General features: G+C 43.5%; 1 protein-coding gene across 2 annotated transcripts; it reads right to left on the bottom strand.

Moving 5' to 3' along the window:
• Positions 1-879: 879 nt before the first annotated feature.
• Positions 880-14,967, bottom strand: LOC106612292 (E3 ubiquitin-protein ligase synoviolin). 2 transcript variants are annotated; one of them, XM_014213323.2, is made up of 16 exons: positions 14,779-14,967; positions 14,036-14,181; positions 13,841-13,933; positions 13,374-13,526; positions 13,166-13,214; positions 12,627-12,730; positions 12,329-12,455; positions 10,730-10,829; positions 10,477-10,542; positions 10,204-10,320; positions 9,816-9,976; positions 3,446-3,568; positions 3,055-3,192; positions 2,674-2,857; positions 2,456-2,559; positions 880-2,068 (listed from the first exon to the last, which is right to left on the bottom strand). In XM_014213323.2, exons 2-16 carry the CDS (start codon positions 14,165-14,167, stop codon positions 1,938-1,940), a joined length of 1,782 nt encoding a protein of 593 aa, XP_014068798.2. In that variant the 5' UTR covers positions 14,168-14,181; positions 14,779-14,967; the 3' UTR covers positions 880-1,937. The 2 variants fall into 2 exon arrangements, with proteins under 2 accessions (XP_014068798.2, XP_014068797.2); XM_014213322.2 differs by lacking the exon at positions 14,779-14,967 and adding an exon at positions 14,473-14,772.
• Positions 14,968-15,235: the final 268 nt, after the last annotated feature.

Below are 15,235 nucleotides of genomic sequence, written 5' to 3'. Positions count from 1 at the left end.
GTCACAATGTGTTTGTCAACTGACCGGTGTATTCATTAGCTTGATTGTGCCATTTCATGTCAACTCCTTGTCCCGGTCAAATGTTTGGCTTGACAATGAACAACAGAGTTGGCAAGAGGACAAACACTGATACTCAGGCTATATTCATTCCACTACGGAAAGTATTGTTACCTACTTGCTAAAAGACAGTAACGTCGGTATGACCACTTCCATAAGTAATGGAGCCAACAGTAGATTAGTTTGTCATTTTCTGTGATAGTTTACTTCAATGTACTAACTTATTTAATCAGATATCACCTGTTGTTTTAGCATTTATGGACCAAATACCTCTTCCTTCTCACCGGCATCCATTTTATACGGGAATTTTCTAGGGGCTTTATAACTTAAACGGAATATACTGAGATCGGTGTTAATCTTGTAATTACAATGCGTCTCAACACATCAAATGTGAATGGAAATTCTGAAGTGGACCTATTCTTCTAGGTTGGTGTGCCTTTCTGCAGTTTAGGGCTGGATTCAAGCCATACAGTCGCTGAAGATCCGCGTTAAAATGAAGGCAATTTCCATTTGAGCCGACATACGCAGCATCTACCGTGAAAGCAGTCTCTGCGACTGCGGGAACATTGCCTTTTGTCAAATCGCGCTACAAAGCGGTTCGACAGTGCTACGGATTGATTGAATAGAGCCCCTACACTACCACTATAGTAAGTGTGAAATATTAAGAGGGGAAACACAGAGGCGAGTACAGTCCACCAGCTGAGTACAGTTCGTGTTGGTTTGTCTTTCCTAGACAGCAGAGATTAATATTCCTGATAGTGAACCCATCCATGTAGTACATCCCAACAAAGACATGCACGCCGAGCTCAGATAACAGCAACGTTTCATTTCAATGGTTTATTCTGCAGTATGTACAGATCATCCTAGTAAAACTATTTTTACAGTATGTACAGGTTAAATCAACCCACTTTCTTATTAAGTTATAATGCTCACGTCCTGCAGCAAAGTCCTGATATCCCAGAGAAGGTATTAAATCGTCCATCACTAGGGACGCTATGGCTACACCCCATTCCCTAGATAGTGCACTAGTTGACCAGAGACCTATGCACTACATAGGTAATAGGGTACCATTACAGACAAAGCCAGATTGAAATTTAACATTGCTTCCTTTAACTCAATGGGTCAGACCTCCCTGTAACACGGTCTGACAAGCTGGACAATAAGGAGGATCAATTTTACAGTCAAGGGGGGAAAAAAATTAAAAATTCAACCTTTCACAGTTGGAAGGACAAGTACCAGTGACCTGAGATATAAAAACAATGTTCACTTTGTTGTCACTGAACAAGAACTCAGGCCAGGTGTGTATTTGAAGAAGTCCGGTCTCAGGCCAGGTGTGTATTTGAAGAAGTCCGGTCTCAGACCAGGTGTGTATTTGAAGAAGTCCGGTCTCAGGCCAGGTGTGTATTTGAAGAAGTCCGGTCTCAGGCCAGGTGTGTATTTGAAGAAGTCCGGTCTCAGGCCAGGTGTGTATTTGAAGAAGTCCGGTCTCAGGCCAGGTGTGTATTTGAAGAAGTCCAGTCTGTGTGTTTGAATATGACTCCTCAGTATTGGGTAAACGGGGGGGTACAAAACCTGCATATGGATCATAAGATGTCAGGCAGTAGAAAAAGAAAATATTCTTGCTTTTATGTGTTCCAACAACAACAAAAAGGTTGTGGAACAACAAGTTGTTCCTTCCTCCTATCTCTTGGCTGTCTGAGTTTAAACAACACAAAACAGAGCCAGGAGGGGGGAAAGGAGAGAAATAAAATACAGCTATAATTATGAATTGGTCATCAAATGTATTGATTGATAAGTCAGTTCCCAGAATGCACCAGTAGGCATGTTTTAGTGGTCAGGAGGAGGGGGTGTGGTCTCGAGTTTGTGGAGACGACGGCGCCTCAGCTCTGAAGGGTTGGGCTCTCCGACTTCCTCTCCATCTCCTTATCCCTCTGGTCTTCACTGTCGCCCAACGTGGTAGAGTCTGGCTGGGAGAAACCTGTGGCCCCATTCACAGCTTCAGGTTCAGCGGCTGGAGAGAAGAGACATAGGAGCAAAACTAAAGTGAGAAAATGTGTCTACAGTGTAAAAAATGCCGCTTCAAAATCCCACGAACGGCTAGGCCGGATTCCTAACTGAATAATTCTTTCACAATATCCGTCAGTCAATAGAAAGACTTACCCGACAGTCATTCTCCTGGGTTTCTGCACTAGTGGAGACTTAGTGCCTTTGGAAAGTATTCAGACCCCTTGACATTTTCCAATTTCTTTTTTATAAATTAGCGAAATTTTCTAAAAGCCCGTTTTCGCTTTGTCATTATGGGGTATTGTGTGTAGAAAAACGTTTTTCTTTTTTTCATCCATTTTAGAAAAAGGCTGTAACATAACAAAATGTGGAAAAAGTCAAGAATGCACTGCACCTGTACTGCTCTGAGAGTCTTTCTCCTGGGTCTCTGCACTAGTGGAGGGAGGAGATGACTCACTGGCCTCGCCAGCAGCACTGCTGGTTTCTGACTGAGGAGGACTGAGGAGCAAAGGAGTAGTATGATAATCACATGCTAAACAATAAGGGAAATGTTGACCCACTAAAAAAAGATGTGGTTTTCCCCATATAAAAATGAAAACAAGGCATCATTACATGAGTGTGGCGACGGTAGTGAGGTATTGGTCGATGTTGAGCATGGCAGCGTCCAGTAGAGTGTGGATGTTGTGGAGACACTGCAGTCTGGCCTCCAGGCCTCTACGGCCCTCCTGCTCCAGCTCCCTCAGCTCAGCCTCTGACATGGTGGACAGGGCCGGGGGAGGAGGGGGCATGGATGACACTGGGACAGAGTACACAGCGTAACAAGGTTATTCAAGATGCCAGCCTTACAGATTTGTGAACAGCCCTCCCCACGGCAACTTGGTAAATAAGAACAAATTTGTTGCTTGAAATGTTGAAAATGGTGGCCCATCTACAGTATATCGTGATGGAGGCTTCATTTTTAAGTGAAGGAATAAAAATGACTCCAGCTCTTACCAAACGGTGGAGGTGGTGGTGGCATAGTCAGCCATGGAGCCGAGGGGAACGGTGGGGGAGGGAAAGAGGGGAAGGGGAACCCAGGCATAGGGCCTCCTGGAGCAGGAGCAGCACCGACTGTACTGGCCCCAGTGGTGCCTGAGTCACACAAAGAGAAATTATGACTTCAATGTTCACAGAATGTTAGGATGGACACTTTAGGGCTGTTCTCCCAGACACAGGGGAAGTCTAATCCTGGACCAAAAAGCATGCTCAATTGAGAATCTCTATTGAACGTGCCGTTTCGTCATCTAGGTCCGGGAAACTACCTCTTCAATTGGTTAATAGCTAGCTATTATACTAGAATGTCAAAATGCCAGTCTAAGTCCCAGAGAGGAGAAACGACACTCACCAGCTCCCTGAGTCTGAGCTGCCTCTGGGGCCCCAGCAGCACCAGCAGGGGGGGCCGCTCCAGGGAAGGGGCCCCAGAAAGGAAACAGCCCTGGGGGGAAGTGGGGCATCATTCCAGGGCCAACTAGAGACAAGAGGGAGACGCATGTCAGTCAGCTGCTTGGGAGTCAACCCAGTTTATATCTAGTAACTTAATGAAACTATTACTAGGTTCCTATAAGATGCCTAGTCATTTCCTGAAACCATTACTAGGTTACTAATCAGATACCTAGTAACTTCCTTAAACCATTACTAGGTTAGTATCAGATACCTAGTAACGTCCTGAAACCATTACTAGGTTACTATCAGATACCGTAAAAACCTTTGTTTCATGCATGTTAACATTAGATGCCTCCTCCCTAAGTTTGTTCTAGTCACTGCCCTAGCACACTCTGCCAACCCGGATGTCCTAGCCGTGTCTGAATCCTGGCTTAGGAAGACCACCAAAAACCCTGAAATGTCCATCCCTAACTATAAAATTTTCCGACAAGATAGAACTGTCAAAGGGGGCGGAGTTGCAATCTACTGCAGGGATAGCCTGCAGAGTTCTGTCTTACTAACCTGGTCTGTACCCAAACAATTCGAGCTTCTACTTTTAAAAATCCACCTCTCTAGAAACAAGTCTCTTACTGTTGCCGCTTGCTATAGACAACCTTCTGCCCCCAGCTGTGCCCTGGACACCATATGTGAATTGATTGCCCCCCATCTATTGGGGAAACTACAACTCATCCAGAACGCCGCAGCCCGTCTGGTGTTCAACCTTCCCAAGTTCTCTCACGTCACCCCGCTCCTCCGCTCTCTCCACTGGCTTCCAGTTGAAGCTCGCATCCGCTACAAGACCATGGTGATTGCCTCCATACCTTCAGGCTCTGATCAGGCCCTACACCCAAACAAGGGCACTGCGTTCATCCACCTCTGGCCTGCTGGCCCCCCTACCTCTGAGGAAGCACAGTTCCCGCTCAGCCCAGTCAAAACTGTTCGCTGCTCTGGCACCCCAATGGTGGAACAAGCTCCCTCACGACGCCAGGACAGCGGAGTCAATCACCACCTTCCGGAGACACCTGAAACCCCACCTCTTTAAGGAATACCTAGGATAGGATAAAGTAATCCTTCTAACCCCCCCTCCCCCTTAAAAGATTTAGATGCACTATTGTAAAGTGGTTGTTCCACTGGATATCATAAGGTGAATGCACCAATTTGTAAGTCGCTCTGGATAAGAGCGTCTGCTAAATGACTTAAATGTAAATGTAATGTAATCTATCTTCAGAGCTCGTGTTGCTAGGTGACCTAAACTGGGACATGCTTAACACCTCGGCCATCCTACAATCTAAGCTTGATGCCCTCAATCTCAAAGAAATGATCAATGAACCTACCAGGTACAACCCCAAATCCGTAAACACAGGCACCCTCATAGATGTCATCCTAACTAACTTGCCCTCCAAATACACCTCTGCTGTTTTCAATCAAGATCACTGCCTTATTGCCTGCATCTGTAATGGGTCTGCGACCAAATGACCACCCCTCATCACTGTCAAACGCTCCCTAAAACACTTCAGCGAGCAAGCCTTTCTAATCGACCTGGCCCGGGTATCCTGGAATGATATTGACCTCATCCCGTCAATAGAGGATACCTGGTCATTCTTTAAAAGTACTTTCCTCACCATCTTAAATAAGCATGCCCCATACATAAAATGTAGAACCAGGAACAGATATAGCCCTTTGTTCACTCCAGACCTGACTGCGCTTGACCAGCACAAAAACATCCTGTGGCATACTGCATTAGTATCGAATAGCCCCCGCAATATGCAACTTTCCAGGGAACTTAGGAACCAATATACACAGGCAGTTAGGAAAGCAAAGGCTAGCTTTTTCAAACAGAAATTTGCGTCCTGTAGCACTAATTCCCAAAAGTTCTGGGACACTGTAAAGTCCATGGAGAATATGAGCACCTCCTCCCAGCTGCACACTGCACTGAGGCTAGGAAACACTCACCACCGATAAACCCGCGATAATTGAGAACTTCAATAAGCATTTTTCTACAGATGGCCATGCTTTCCACCTGGCTACCCCTACCCCGGTCAACAGCCCTGCACCCCTCACTGCAACTTGCCCAAGCCTCCCCACTTCTCCTTCACCCAAATCCAGATAGCTGATGTTCTGAAAGAGCTGCAAAATCTGGACCTCTACAAATTAGCAGGGCTAGACACTCTGGACCCTCTCTTCCTAAAATTATCCACCGAAATTGTTGCAACCCTTATTACTAGCTTGTTCAAGAGATCCCCAAAGATTGGAAAGCTGCCGCAGTCATCCCCTTTTTCAAAGGGGGAGACACTCTAGACCAAAACTGCTACAGACCTATATCTATCCTACCCTAATGTCTATCCTCCCTTAAGGTCTTCGAAAGCTAAGTTAAAACAAACAGATCACCGACCATTTCAAATCCCACCATACCTTCTCCGCTATGCAATCTGGTTTCCGAGCCGGTCACGGGTGCACCTCAGCCATGCTCAATGTCCTAAACGACATCATAACCGCCATCGATAAAAGACAATACTGTGCAGCTGTATTCATCGACCTGGCCAAGGCTTTCGACTCTGTCAATCACCACATTCTTATCGGCAGACTGTACAGCCTTGATTTCTCAAATGACTGCCTCGCCTGGTTCACAAACTACTTCTCAGACAGAATTCAGTGTGTCAAATCGGAGGGTCTGTTGTCCGGACCTCTGGCAGTCTATGGGAGTGCCATAGGGTTCAACCCTCAGGCCGACTCTTTTCTCTGTATGCATCAATGATATCGGTCCTGCTGCTGGTGATTCTCTGATCCACCTCTACGCAGACGACACCATTCTGTATACTTCTGGCCCTTCTTTAGACACTGTGTTAACTAACCTCCAGACGAGCTTCAATGCCATACAACTCCTTCCATGGTCTCCAACTGCTCTTAAATGCAAGCAAAACTAAATGCATGCTCTTCAACCGATCGCTGCCCACACCTACCCACCCGTCCAGCATCACTACTCTGGACGGTTCTGACTTAGAATATGTGGACAACTACAAATACCTAGGTGTCTGGTTAGACTGTAAACTCTCATTCCAGACTCACATTTAGCATCTCCAATCCAAAATTAAATCTAGAATCGGCTTCCTATTTTGCAACAAAGCATCCTTCACTCACGCTGCTAAACATACCCTTGTAAAACTGACTATCTAACCGATCCTTGACTTTGGCGATGTCATTTATAAAATAGCCTCTAACACTCTACTCAGCAAATTGGATGCAGTCTATCACAATTTGTCACCAAAGCCCCATATACTACCCACCACTGCGACCTGTATGCTCTCGTTGGCTGGCCCTCGCTTCATATCCGTTGCCAAACCCACTGGCTCCACGTCATCTATAGTTGTTGCTAGGTAAAGCCCTGCCTTCTCAGCTCACTGGTCACCATGCAGCACCCACCCGCAGCACACGCTCCAGCAGGTATATCTCACTGGTCACCTCCAAAGCCAATTCCTCCTTCGGCCGCCTTTCCTTCCAGTTCTCTGCTGCCAATGACTGGAACGAACTGCAAAAATCACTGAAGCTGCAGACTCATATCTCCCTCACTAGCTTTAAGCACCAGCTGTCAGAGCAGCTCACAGATCACTGCACCTGTACATAGCCCATCTGTAAATAGCGCATTCAACTACCTCATCACCATTATTTTGCTCCTTTGCACCCCAGTACCGCTACTTGCACATTCATCTTCTGCACATCTATCACTCCAGTGTTTAATTTGCCATACTGTAATAATTTCGCCACTATGGCCTATTTATTGCATCACCCCCCTTATCCTACCTCATTTGCACACACTGTATATAGACTTTATTGTATTATTGACTGTATGTTTGTTTATTCCATGTGTAACTCTGTGTTGTTGTATGTGTCACACTGCTTTGCTTTATCTTGGCCAGGTCGCCGTTGTAAATGAGAACTTGTTCTCAACTGGCCTACCTGGTTAAATAAAGGTGAAATAAATAAAATAATACACAGTAACTTTTTGAAACCATTACTAGGTTACTATCAGATACACTACATGGCCAAAGGTATGTGAACATCCCTTCAAATTTGTGGATTCGGCTATTTCAGCCTCACCTGTTGCTGACAGGTGTATAAAGTCGAGCACACAGGCATGCAATCTCCATAGACAAATATTGGCAGTAGAATGGCCTTACTGAAGAGCTCAGCGACCTTCAATGTGGCACAGTCAACTGTAAGTGCTGTTATTGTGAAGTGGAAACGTCTAGGAGCAACAATGGCTCAGCTGCAAAGTGGTAGGCCACACAAGCTCACAGAACAGGACCGCAGAGTGCTTAAGCACGTAACAATCATCTGTTCTCGGTTGCAACACTCACTACAGAGTTCCAAACTGTCTCTGGAAGCAACGTCAGCACAAGAACTGTTCGTCTGGAGCTTCATGAAATGGGTTTCCATGGCCGAGCAGCCACACAAAAGCCTAAGATCACCATGCGCAATGCCAAGAGTTGGCTGGAGTGGTGTAAAGCTCGCTGCCATTGGACTCTGGAGCAGTGGAAATGCGTTCTCTGGAGTGATTAATCACACTTCACCATCTAGCAGTCCGACATCAAATATGGGTTTGGCGGATGCCAGGAGAACGCTACCTGCCCCAATGCATAGTGCCAACTGTAAAGTTTAGTGGAGAAGGAATAATGGTCTGGGGCTGTATTTTTATGGTTCAGGCTAGGCCCCTGAGTTCCAGTGAAGGGAAATCTTAACGCTACAGCATACAATGACATTCTAGACGATTCTGTGCTTCCAACTTTGTGGCAACAGGCCCTTTCCTGTTTCAGCATGAAAATGCCTCTGTGCACAAACAAGCGAGGCCCATACAAAAATGGTTTGTTGAGATCGATGTGGAAGAACTTGACAGGCCTGCACAGAGCCCTGACCTCAACCCCATCGAAAACCTTTGGGATGAATTGGAACACCGACTGCGATCCAAGCCTAAGCACCCAACATCAGTGCCCGACCTCACTAATGCTCGTGGCTGAGTGGAAGCAAGTCCCTGCAGCAATGTTCCAACATCTAGTGGAAAACCTTCCCAGAAGAGTGGAGGCTGTTATAGCAGCAAAAGGGGGACCAACTCCATATTAATGCCCATGATATTGGAATGAGATGTTCAACAAGCAGGTGTCCACATACATACACTACATGTCCAAAAGTATGTATGTATGTATGTATATATACATACATACATACAATCATTACTAGGTTCCTATCAGATATCTAGTAATATCATAAAATCATTACTAGGTTCATATGAGATATCTAGTAACTTCCTGAAACAAGGGAACTTGTTAGGTATATATTAAAATATACTAATTGGCTGAAAGGAGCTGGCATAAAAATATACTGGTTTCATTTGAGGACAAAAATGTTGACAGCTGCGCCATACAGGTTGCAAAATAAATGGCAGAGATTTCGTTGTACCAATTCCATGGCACATGGATAAGAACTGGTGCAAAAAAAATTACACTTGATTCAACAATGAGTTTTTCCCAGTTAAACTATTATATAACATTCTTGCCACCAGCAGAATGATATTTGGGGCATACAATCTCAGCACTGTAGGTTTTGCTGCGAAGAGACAGAATCAATAGATCATTTATTCTGGTATTGCCCCTATGTAGCTTGTTTCTGGACACAGGTTAAGGAATGGTTAAAAACAATTCAAAAAATAAAATTGACAACATGCACTTCAAATTAACCTTGTAAATAGCAGGGTCAGGCGATCTGGAAAGCCATAGTCAGTCAATAAATAATATAATAACACAGCTCACAATCTGTGGATACTATACGATTAGAACGGTACATTTTTTTACGTAAAACATCACAGCACAATGGAAAAATATATGGCCCATGGAAACCAAACGAGGTGGTCTGTGGTGATAGGTGAGATGGGCTGAGAGAGGCTGTGGGGTGGGATTAAAGAGCTGATGTTTGGTAATGTATTATTGTTATGTGACTGCTTTATATATATTTATTTATTTATTTATTTATTTATTTATTTATATATATATATATATTTATATATATATATATATATATATATATATATATAAATAAATAAATAAATATAAAATATATAAATAAATAAATATAAATAAATAAATAAATAAATATATATATATATAGCAAAAAAGCTGACTTTTTTTTTTTTTAAGATATTTGTCCTCCAAAGAGGGGTTAATAATTTAAAAAAATGTTGTTTTTTTTAAATCAATGAAACTACATTTGACAATGGGCGTGTTGTTCTGTGTGGTGCTACCCACCGTTCCCAGGTGGACCAGGGACAGGGGCGTTGGCAGGTGCTGCTGGGGCAGGAGGCTGGGCAGGGGCTGGGGCGGGAGGCTGGTTGGGGTTCGAGGCCCGGAGGACATCCATACGACATGTAGGACACGTCTGCTGTCTCTGGAACCAGGAACGAAGGCAACTGAGATACAAAATGAAGGAAAAGGTTAGTTAGCTACACAGAGAGGTGGTGACAAACAGTAGAAAACCAACAGGACCAGCCAATACAATAATGGGACAAAAATGGTGATGAAATGTATTCATATGGCTAGTCAAATATATATTTAAAAAAAAACATGAATCTTATTTTCTACTTTCTGATACCGTTCTGTCTAAAACAGAAATAGTCTAGATGTATCCATAAAATACCTTGCGTGGAAGATATGGTTGCAAGGAAGTTTCTTGGCTCCAGTCACCATTTCTTCACGACAGATGATACACACGTTGTCTGAAGCCAGCAGATCTTCAGGGGTGGCATCTGGGTAACTGAAGAGATACACAGAGTTAATAGACCATGGACTAGTCCACCGATGTTTATTAAAAAAAAAAAAAATCCTTAATGATGAATATGGTAAGAGGAATTATTTTTTTTCATTGTGGAATCACAAAATAAATAAAAAAACAGATGCATAGCACACTCACAGTGTATTCATGTTGCGGATGGCTCGCCGCGACATTATTGCATCCGTAACAGCTTTCTTGAACTGCCTAAAGAATAGAATCCAGAAATTCAAGCGTTCTAATGGTTACATCTGCCTCTAATAACAGCAAAACAATAGAGAAGACAATCTGTTGGCCGTGTAACATATGGAGTCTTCAGAGAGCCCTGGCTTCTAGGTCTAAGAATTTAGAATGGTATCTTTATTCTAGGGTTTAGAGTAGCGGTGTTGCTCACCTCATCGCCAGGTACATGGGCCGGATGGCGAATAGGGGGAAGGTGTGCACCTTTATCATGATGGTCATGAACGCCATGTACAGGAGGACCTTGATGAAACCTGGGGGGGAGATTTAATGTCTTAAACATCCCACTTCAGTGTATGTGTGTGATATACCACCGGGGTCTGTATCGCCCCTCCACACACACACACGTTCAAAAGTTTGGGGTCACTTGGCAAAAACATTTCTCAGGCTATTCCATGCAAGAAATTGCCAAGAAACTGAAGATCTGGTACAACGCTGTGTCCTACTCCCTTCACAGAACAGCGCAAACTGGCTCTAACCAAAAGAGAGAGAGAGAGTGGGAGGCCCTGGTGCACAACTGAGCAAGAGGACAAGTACATTAGGGTGTCTAGTTAGAGAAACAGACGCCTCACAAGTCCTCAACTGGCAGCTTTATTAAATAGTACCCACAAAACACCAGTCTCAATGTCAACAGTGAAGAGGCGACTCAAAGCCATCTCTCAGAGTGTGTTCTTTTTCTTTTTATTGGCCAGTTTGACATATGGCTTTTTCTTTGCAACTCTGCCTAGAATACCAGCATCCCAGAGTCGCCTCTTTACTGTTGACGTTGAGACTGGTGTTTTGCGGGTACTATTTAATGAAGCTGCCAGTTGAGGACTTGTGAGGCGTCTGTTTCTCAAACTAGACACTAATGTACTTGTCCTCTTGCTCAGTTGTGCACCGGGGCCTCCCACTCCTCTTTCTATTCTGGTTAGAAACAGTTTGCGCTGTTCTGTTAAGGGAGTAGTACACAGCGTTGTACAAGATCTTCAGTTTCTTGGCAAGTTCTCGCATGGAATAGCCTTCATTTCTCAGAACAAGAATAGACTAACGAATTTCACAAGAAAGTTATTTGTTTCTTGGCCACTTTGAGCCTGTAATTGAACCCACAAATGCTGATTCACCAGATACTCAACTAGTCTAAAGAAGGCCAGTTTTATTGCTACTTTAATTAGAACAACAGTTTTCAGTTGTGCCAACATAATTGCAAAAGCGTTTTTTTCTAATTATCAATTATCCTTTTAAAATTATACACTTGGATTAGCTAACACAACGTGCCAGTGGAACACAGGAGTGATGGTTGCTGATAAGGGGCCTCTGTACGCCTATGTAGATATTCCATAAACCAGCCGTTTCCAGCTACAATAGTCATTTACAACATTAACAATGTCTACACTGTATTTATGATCAATTTAATGTTATTTTAATGGACAAAAAAGTGCTTTTCTTTAAAAAATAAGGACATTTCTAAGTGACCATGTTCAATGAACATGCTTTTCATTCCCAGAAATGTGGCTTAATGTGGATCCAAGAAACTGGACCTTTAAAGTTGTACAGCAAGTGTAGAGTATATCTAGTGATACCGGTATCATACCAGTGTATAGTATATCTAGTGATACCGGTATCATACCAGTGTATAGTATATCTACTGATACAGGTATCATACCAGTGTAGAGTATATCTAGTGATACCGGTATCATGCCAGTGTAGAGTATATTTAGTGATACTGGTATCATACCAGTGTAGAGTATATTTAGTGATAAAGGTATCATACCAGTGAAGAGCTCTGTGTAGAGCATGTAGACTGCTTTGTTATCCCAGGGGTTGTCACTCTGGAGGTCGACAGTGTGGAGGGTGTACTTGATGAAGGTGGTGAGCACCATTGTCATCAGGATGGCATACTAAAACAACACAAGTTATTATTTTGGTATTTGAGAAGTGCGCTGAATTATTACCAACTGCTTAGATTCATCAAGTCAACAAATATTACTTAAAAAAATTTGGCAAGCATATACCAATAAAGCATCACATATGACTGAAATTCAAAAATAACAACGTATAGTTTTACAAACCTCAAATCCAAAGACCAGTTGGACAGAGGCGCCTCGTGTGATGATACTGTGACAGGCATGGTTGACAAACAGGAAGTCCAGGACTCCCAGCAACACCATCAGAGCTAGGTGAGAGATGCAATGATTTAGATAAGAAGACAGTCAGTGGGTTTCTGTCCATTCCTACCAGTCATTTTGACTAAACACACTAGTATAGGCCTTGAGGTTCTTGCCAAGATATGCCAGTTGTGTTATCAAGCTACAAGGTCGATGTTTCAGTTTAAATGGTGTGCATCCAGGACCAGGTGCAGCAGTCTGAAATATTTGCATATTAATTTAAGAAACACACTTGGTCCTAAAAACACCAGTTTCACATATCTGTGAATAAATCAGTAACACTCCAATAAGTAGTAACAATTACAGTACTGATATACACTGTAGGGTCTTTTAAAAGATAGCATAACCCATACTGTACTGTAAACCACTCTAGGGCCATGACAAGATATTGTAAATCACTGAGTGGTTCTTAAACACCTTGAAGAGATATAACCCATACTCACAGAACACCCTGAAGTGGAAGACCCAGGAAATATTAGGACTTCTCTCCATCTGAGTGAGAAAGTGGGGAAAACACCATCAGAACAGACAAGACATGAGCTTTCCTTTCACATCCATTGCCACTTTATGGATGGTAAACATGTTTAGGGTCAATGTCTTAACTATGTGAAATATCTATACAAATGTGTTTAACATGTAACAGCCTCTCACAAAGTCCACCCTGTCCTCAGCCAGCCAGTGGAAGCACTTGATGAAGAGCAGCAGGGTGAAGAGGCCTACGAAGCGGGGAGAGAAGTCATCTCTAAACACGGTAAAGGCCAGACACGTCTCTGTGACAGCATACCAGGATCGCTCTATCAGATGCTGAAGGGAGAGGAAGGTGAATATTAGTGATAACCTTACTATCATACTGACCCAACCTGTACTGGCTTTGACATTTTATTTTCAGATTTTCCTTTCTGGCATGAGTCTAGTAAATATGGTGAATGTGTAACCAAGACAGCACAGCTTGACTCAGCTGTGTGTAGAGGGTATGATGGTTGCAACACAGGCGTAAGCATTAACAGCATTACATTACATAGAAGTCCAGTGGTAGTTACTGAACAATACAGATATAGTACCCTAGCAAACCAAACAGGAGTAAACAAATACAGAAACAACATATCATTGGTTCATACCTCCATCTCTGCAGCTCTCAGCTGTCCGAAGAAGACTTTACGCATGAACTTTCCCAACAGGAACACCAACACAAACGCCTGGATGTACAACACCTGACAGAAAGAGGAGAGGGAGGGAAAGCCACGTTACAGACCATACATCTGATAAACATGTCAAACAAACAGGGGAAATGTAGAGAACTAGTGTGTACTCACTGCCATACTGGGGCTACTCTTGGTGAGGTAGACCACAGTGGGGTAGAACTGGTGTTTGAGCAAGTAGGCATGGGCAATCACTGCGCCAGTCAGAGCCAGACTGGTGGCAGTCACCAGGGCTGCACGCACCATTGTGCAGGCAATATCTACAGCGGTGTGATAGGAAGACAGGGCAACACCGTCAGGCAATCAGAACGTTGAGCAGGTTAGGACCTTGTCATTTCATAATCCTAGTAATCGTTAGTTAGCTAACGTTAGCTAGTTAAGAATGCAAGATTATAGTTGAAGGGTTGTGTAAACTAATCTGGCCTGGAAGGGACTGTTCTTTATTTGCATACCCAGCTAGTTTAGCTAACTACCTAGCTGTACTACTGTCACTGTAGTGCGAAACTAATTTGGACAACTAGCTAGCTACCTAGCTAACGTTAGCTACTCACGGATTCGATGACGTTTTCGCCACGGAATGCACTTGATGAGCTTATTCCAAAACGCCTTGATTGGGGCGTTCACTAGAATGACAAAATATGTCGGCTTCCTCAACTATATCACGACCAATTACGTCCCCATTCGTCAAGCATTTCGCTGTCTAAGTTGAACATTTATACCCCAGTCCTAAAGACGCCTTAGTCTCTCGGATACGTGTTTATCTTTGGCTTGCTCCTCCAAGTAGCCACCTCACTTCCGGGGAATTCCAAACTCGGTAACTAACCAGCGATTAAAGGGTTAGGGTGGAAACCGTTTACCTTAGAGCTGTGGCGCAACGAAGAAAATCAGTTGAATAGCAAGTTAACTGGCGTAGTATTCCAATATAAACTGACTCAACCTGCAGAATTTATGTCAGTGTTGTAGCTAATAGCTAGCTAACTAACGGTCCTCAATGGGAGCGCATGGGTTTTCACACCGGCGTACCCCGGTGGCGTTTTGCCATTTGATTTGCACCCTGGTGACTGTTAATAGACCATCTTTTAGTAGACATGCGGTAAAAAAAATACAAAAAATTAAACACGGACCAATAGATGAACAAGCAAATATTTTACCTATAGGGATCTGGCAAGTTGACTTCCTACCACCAATCAAATGATGGGTTTTATTAACCGTAATGACTGTAGTGTCGCAACCCTTACATTTCAGCATCATAAAAGTACACACCAATGCATGTTTTTTTCCCCATAGAAGTTGTCCTAACAGGCAAGCAGGGAC

The sequence above is a fragment of the Salmo salar genome, chromosome ssa09 (assembly GCF_905237065.1).
Source record: "Salmo salar chromosome ssa09, Ssal_v3.1, whole genome shotgun sequence".
In the NCBI taxonomy this organism is placed as follows: Eukaryota; Metazoa; Chordata; class Actinopteri; order Salmoniformes; family Salmonidae; genus Salmo; species Salmo salar.
Note: the sequence above shows the minus strand (reverse complement) of the source record. Positions and strands in the feature narration are given on the sequence as shown.

What these genes read in the sequence shown, in the direction of transcription:
- LOC106612292 (XM_014213323.2), bottom strand. Translation starts at nt 14,167, where the DNA reads ATGGTGCGTGCAGCCCTGGTGACTGCCACCAGTCTGGCTCTGACTGGC. An exon ending in AACTGGTCTTTGGATTTGAG is followed by an intron (nt 12,456 to 12,626) that starts GTTTGTAAAACT and finishes GTGTTGTTTTAG; the next exon opens with TATGCCATCCTGATGACAAT. An exon ending in ACCACCACCTCCACCGTTTG is followed by an intron (nt 2,858 to 3,054) that starts GTAAGAGCTGGA and finishes ACTCTGTCCCAG; the next exon opens with TGTCATCCATGCCCCCTCCT.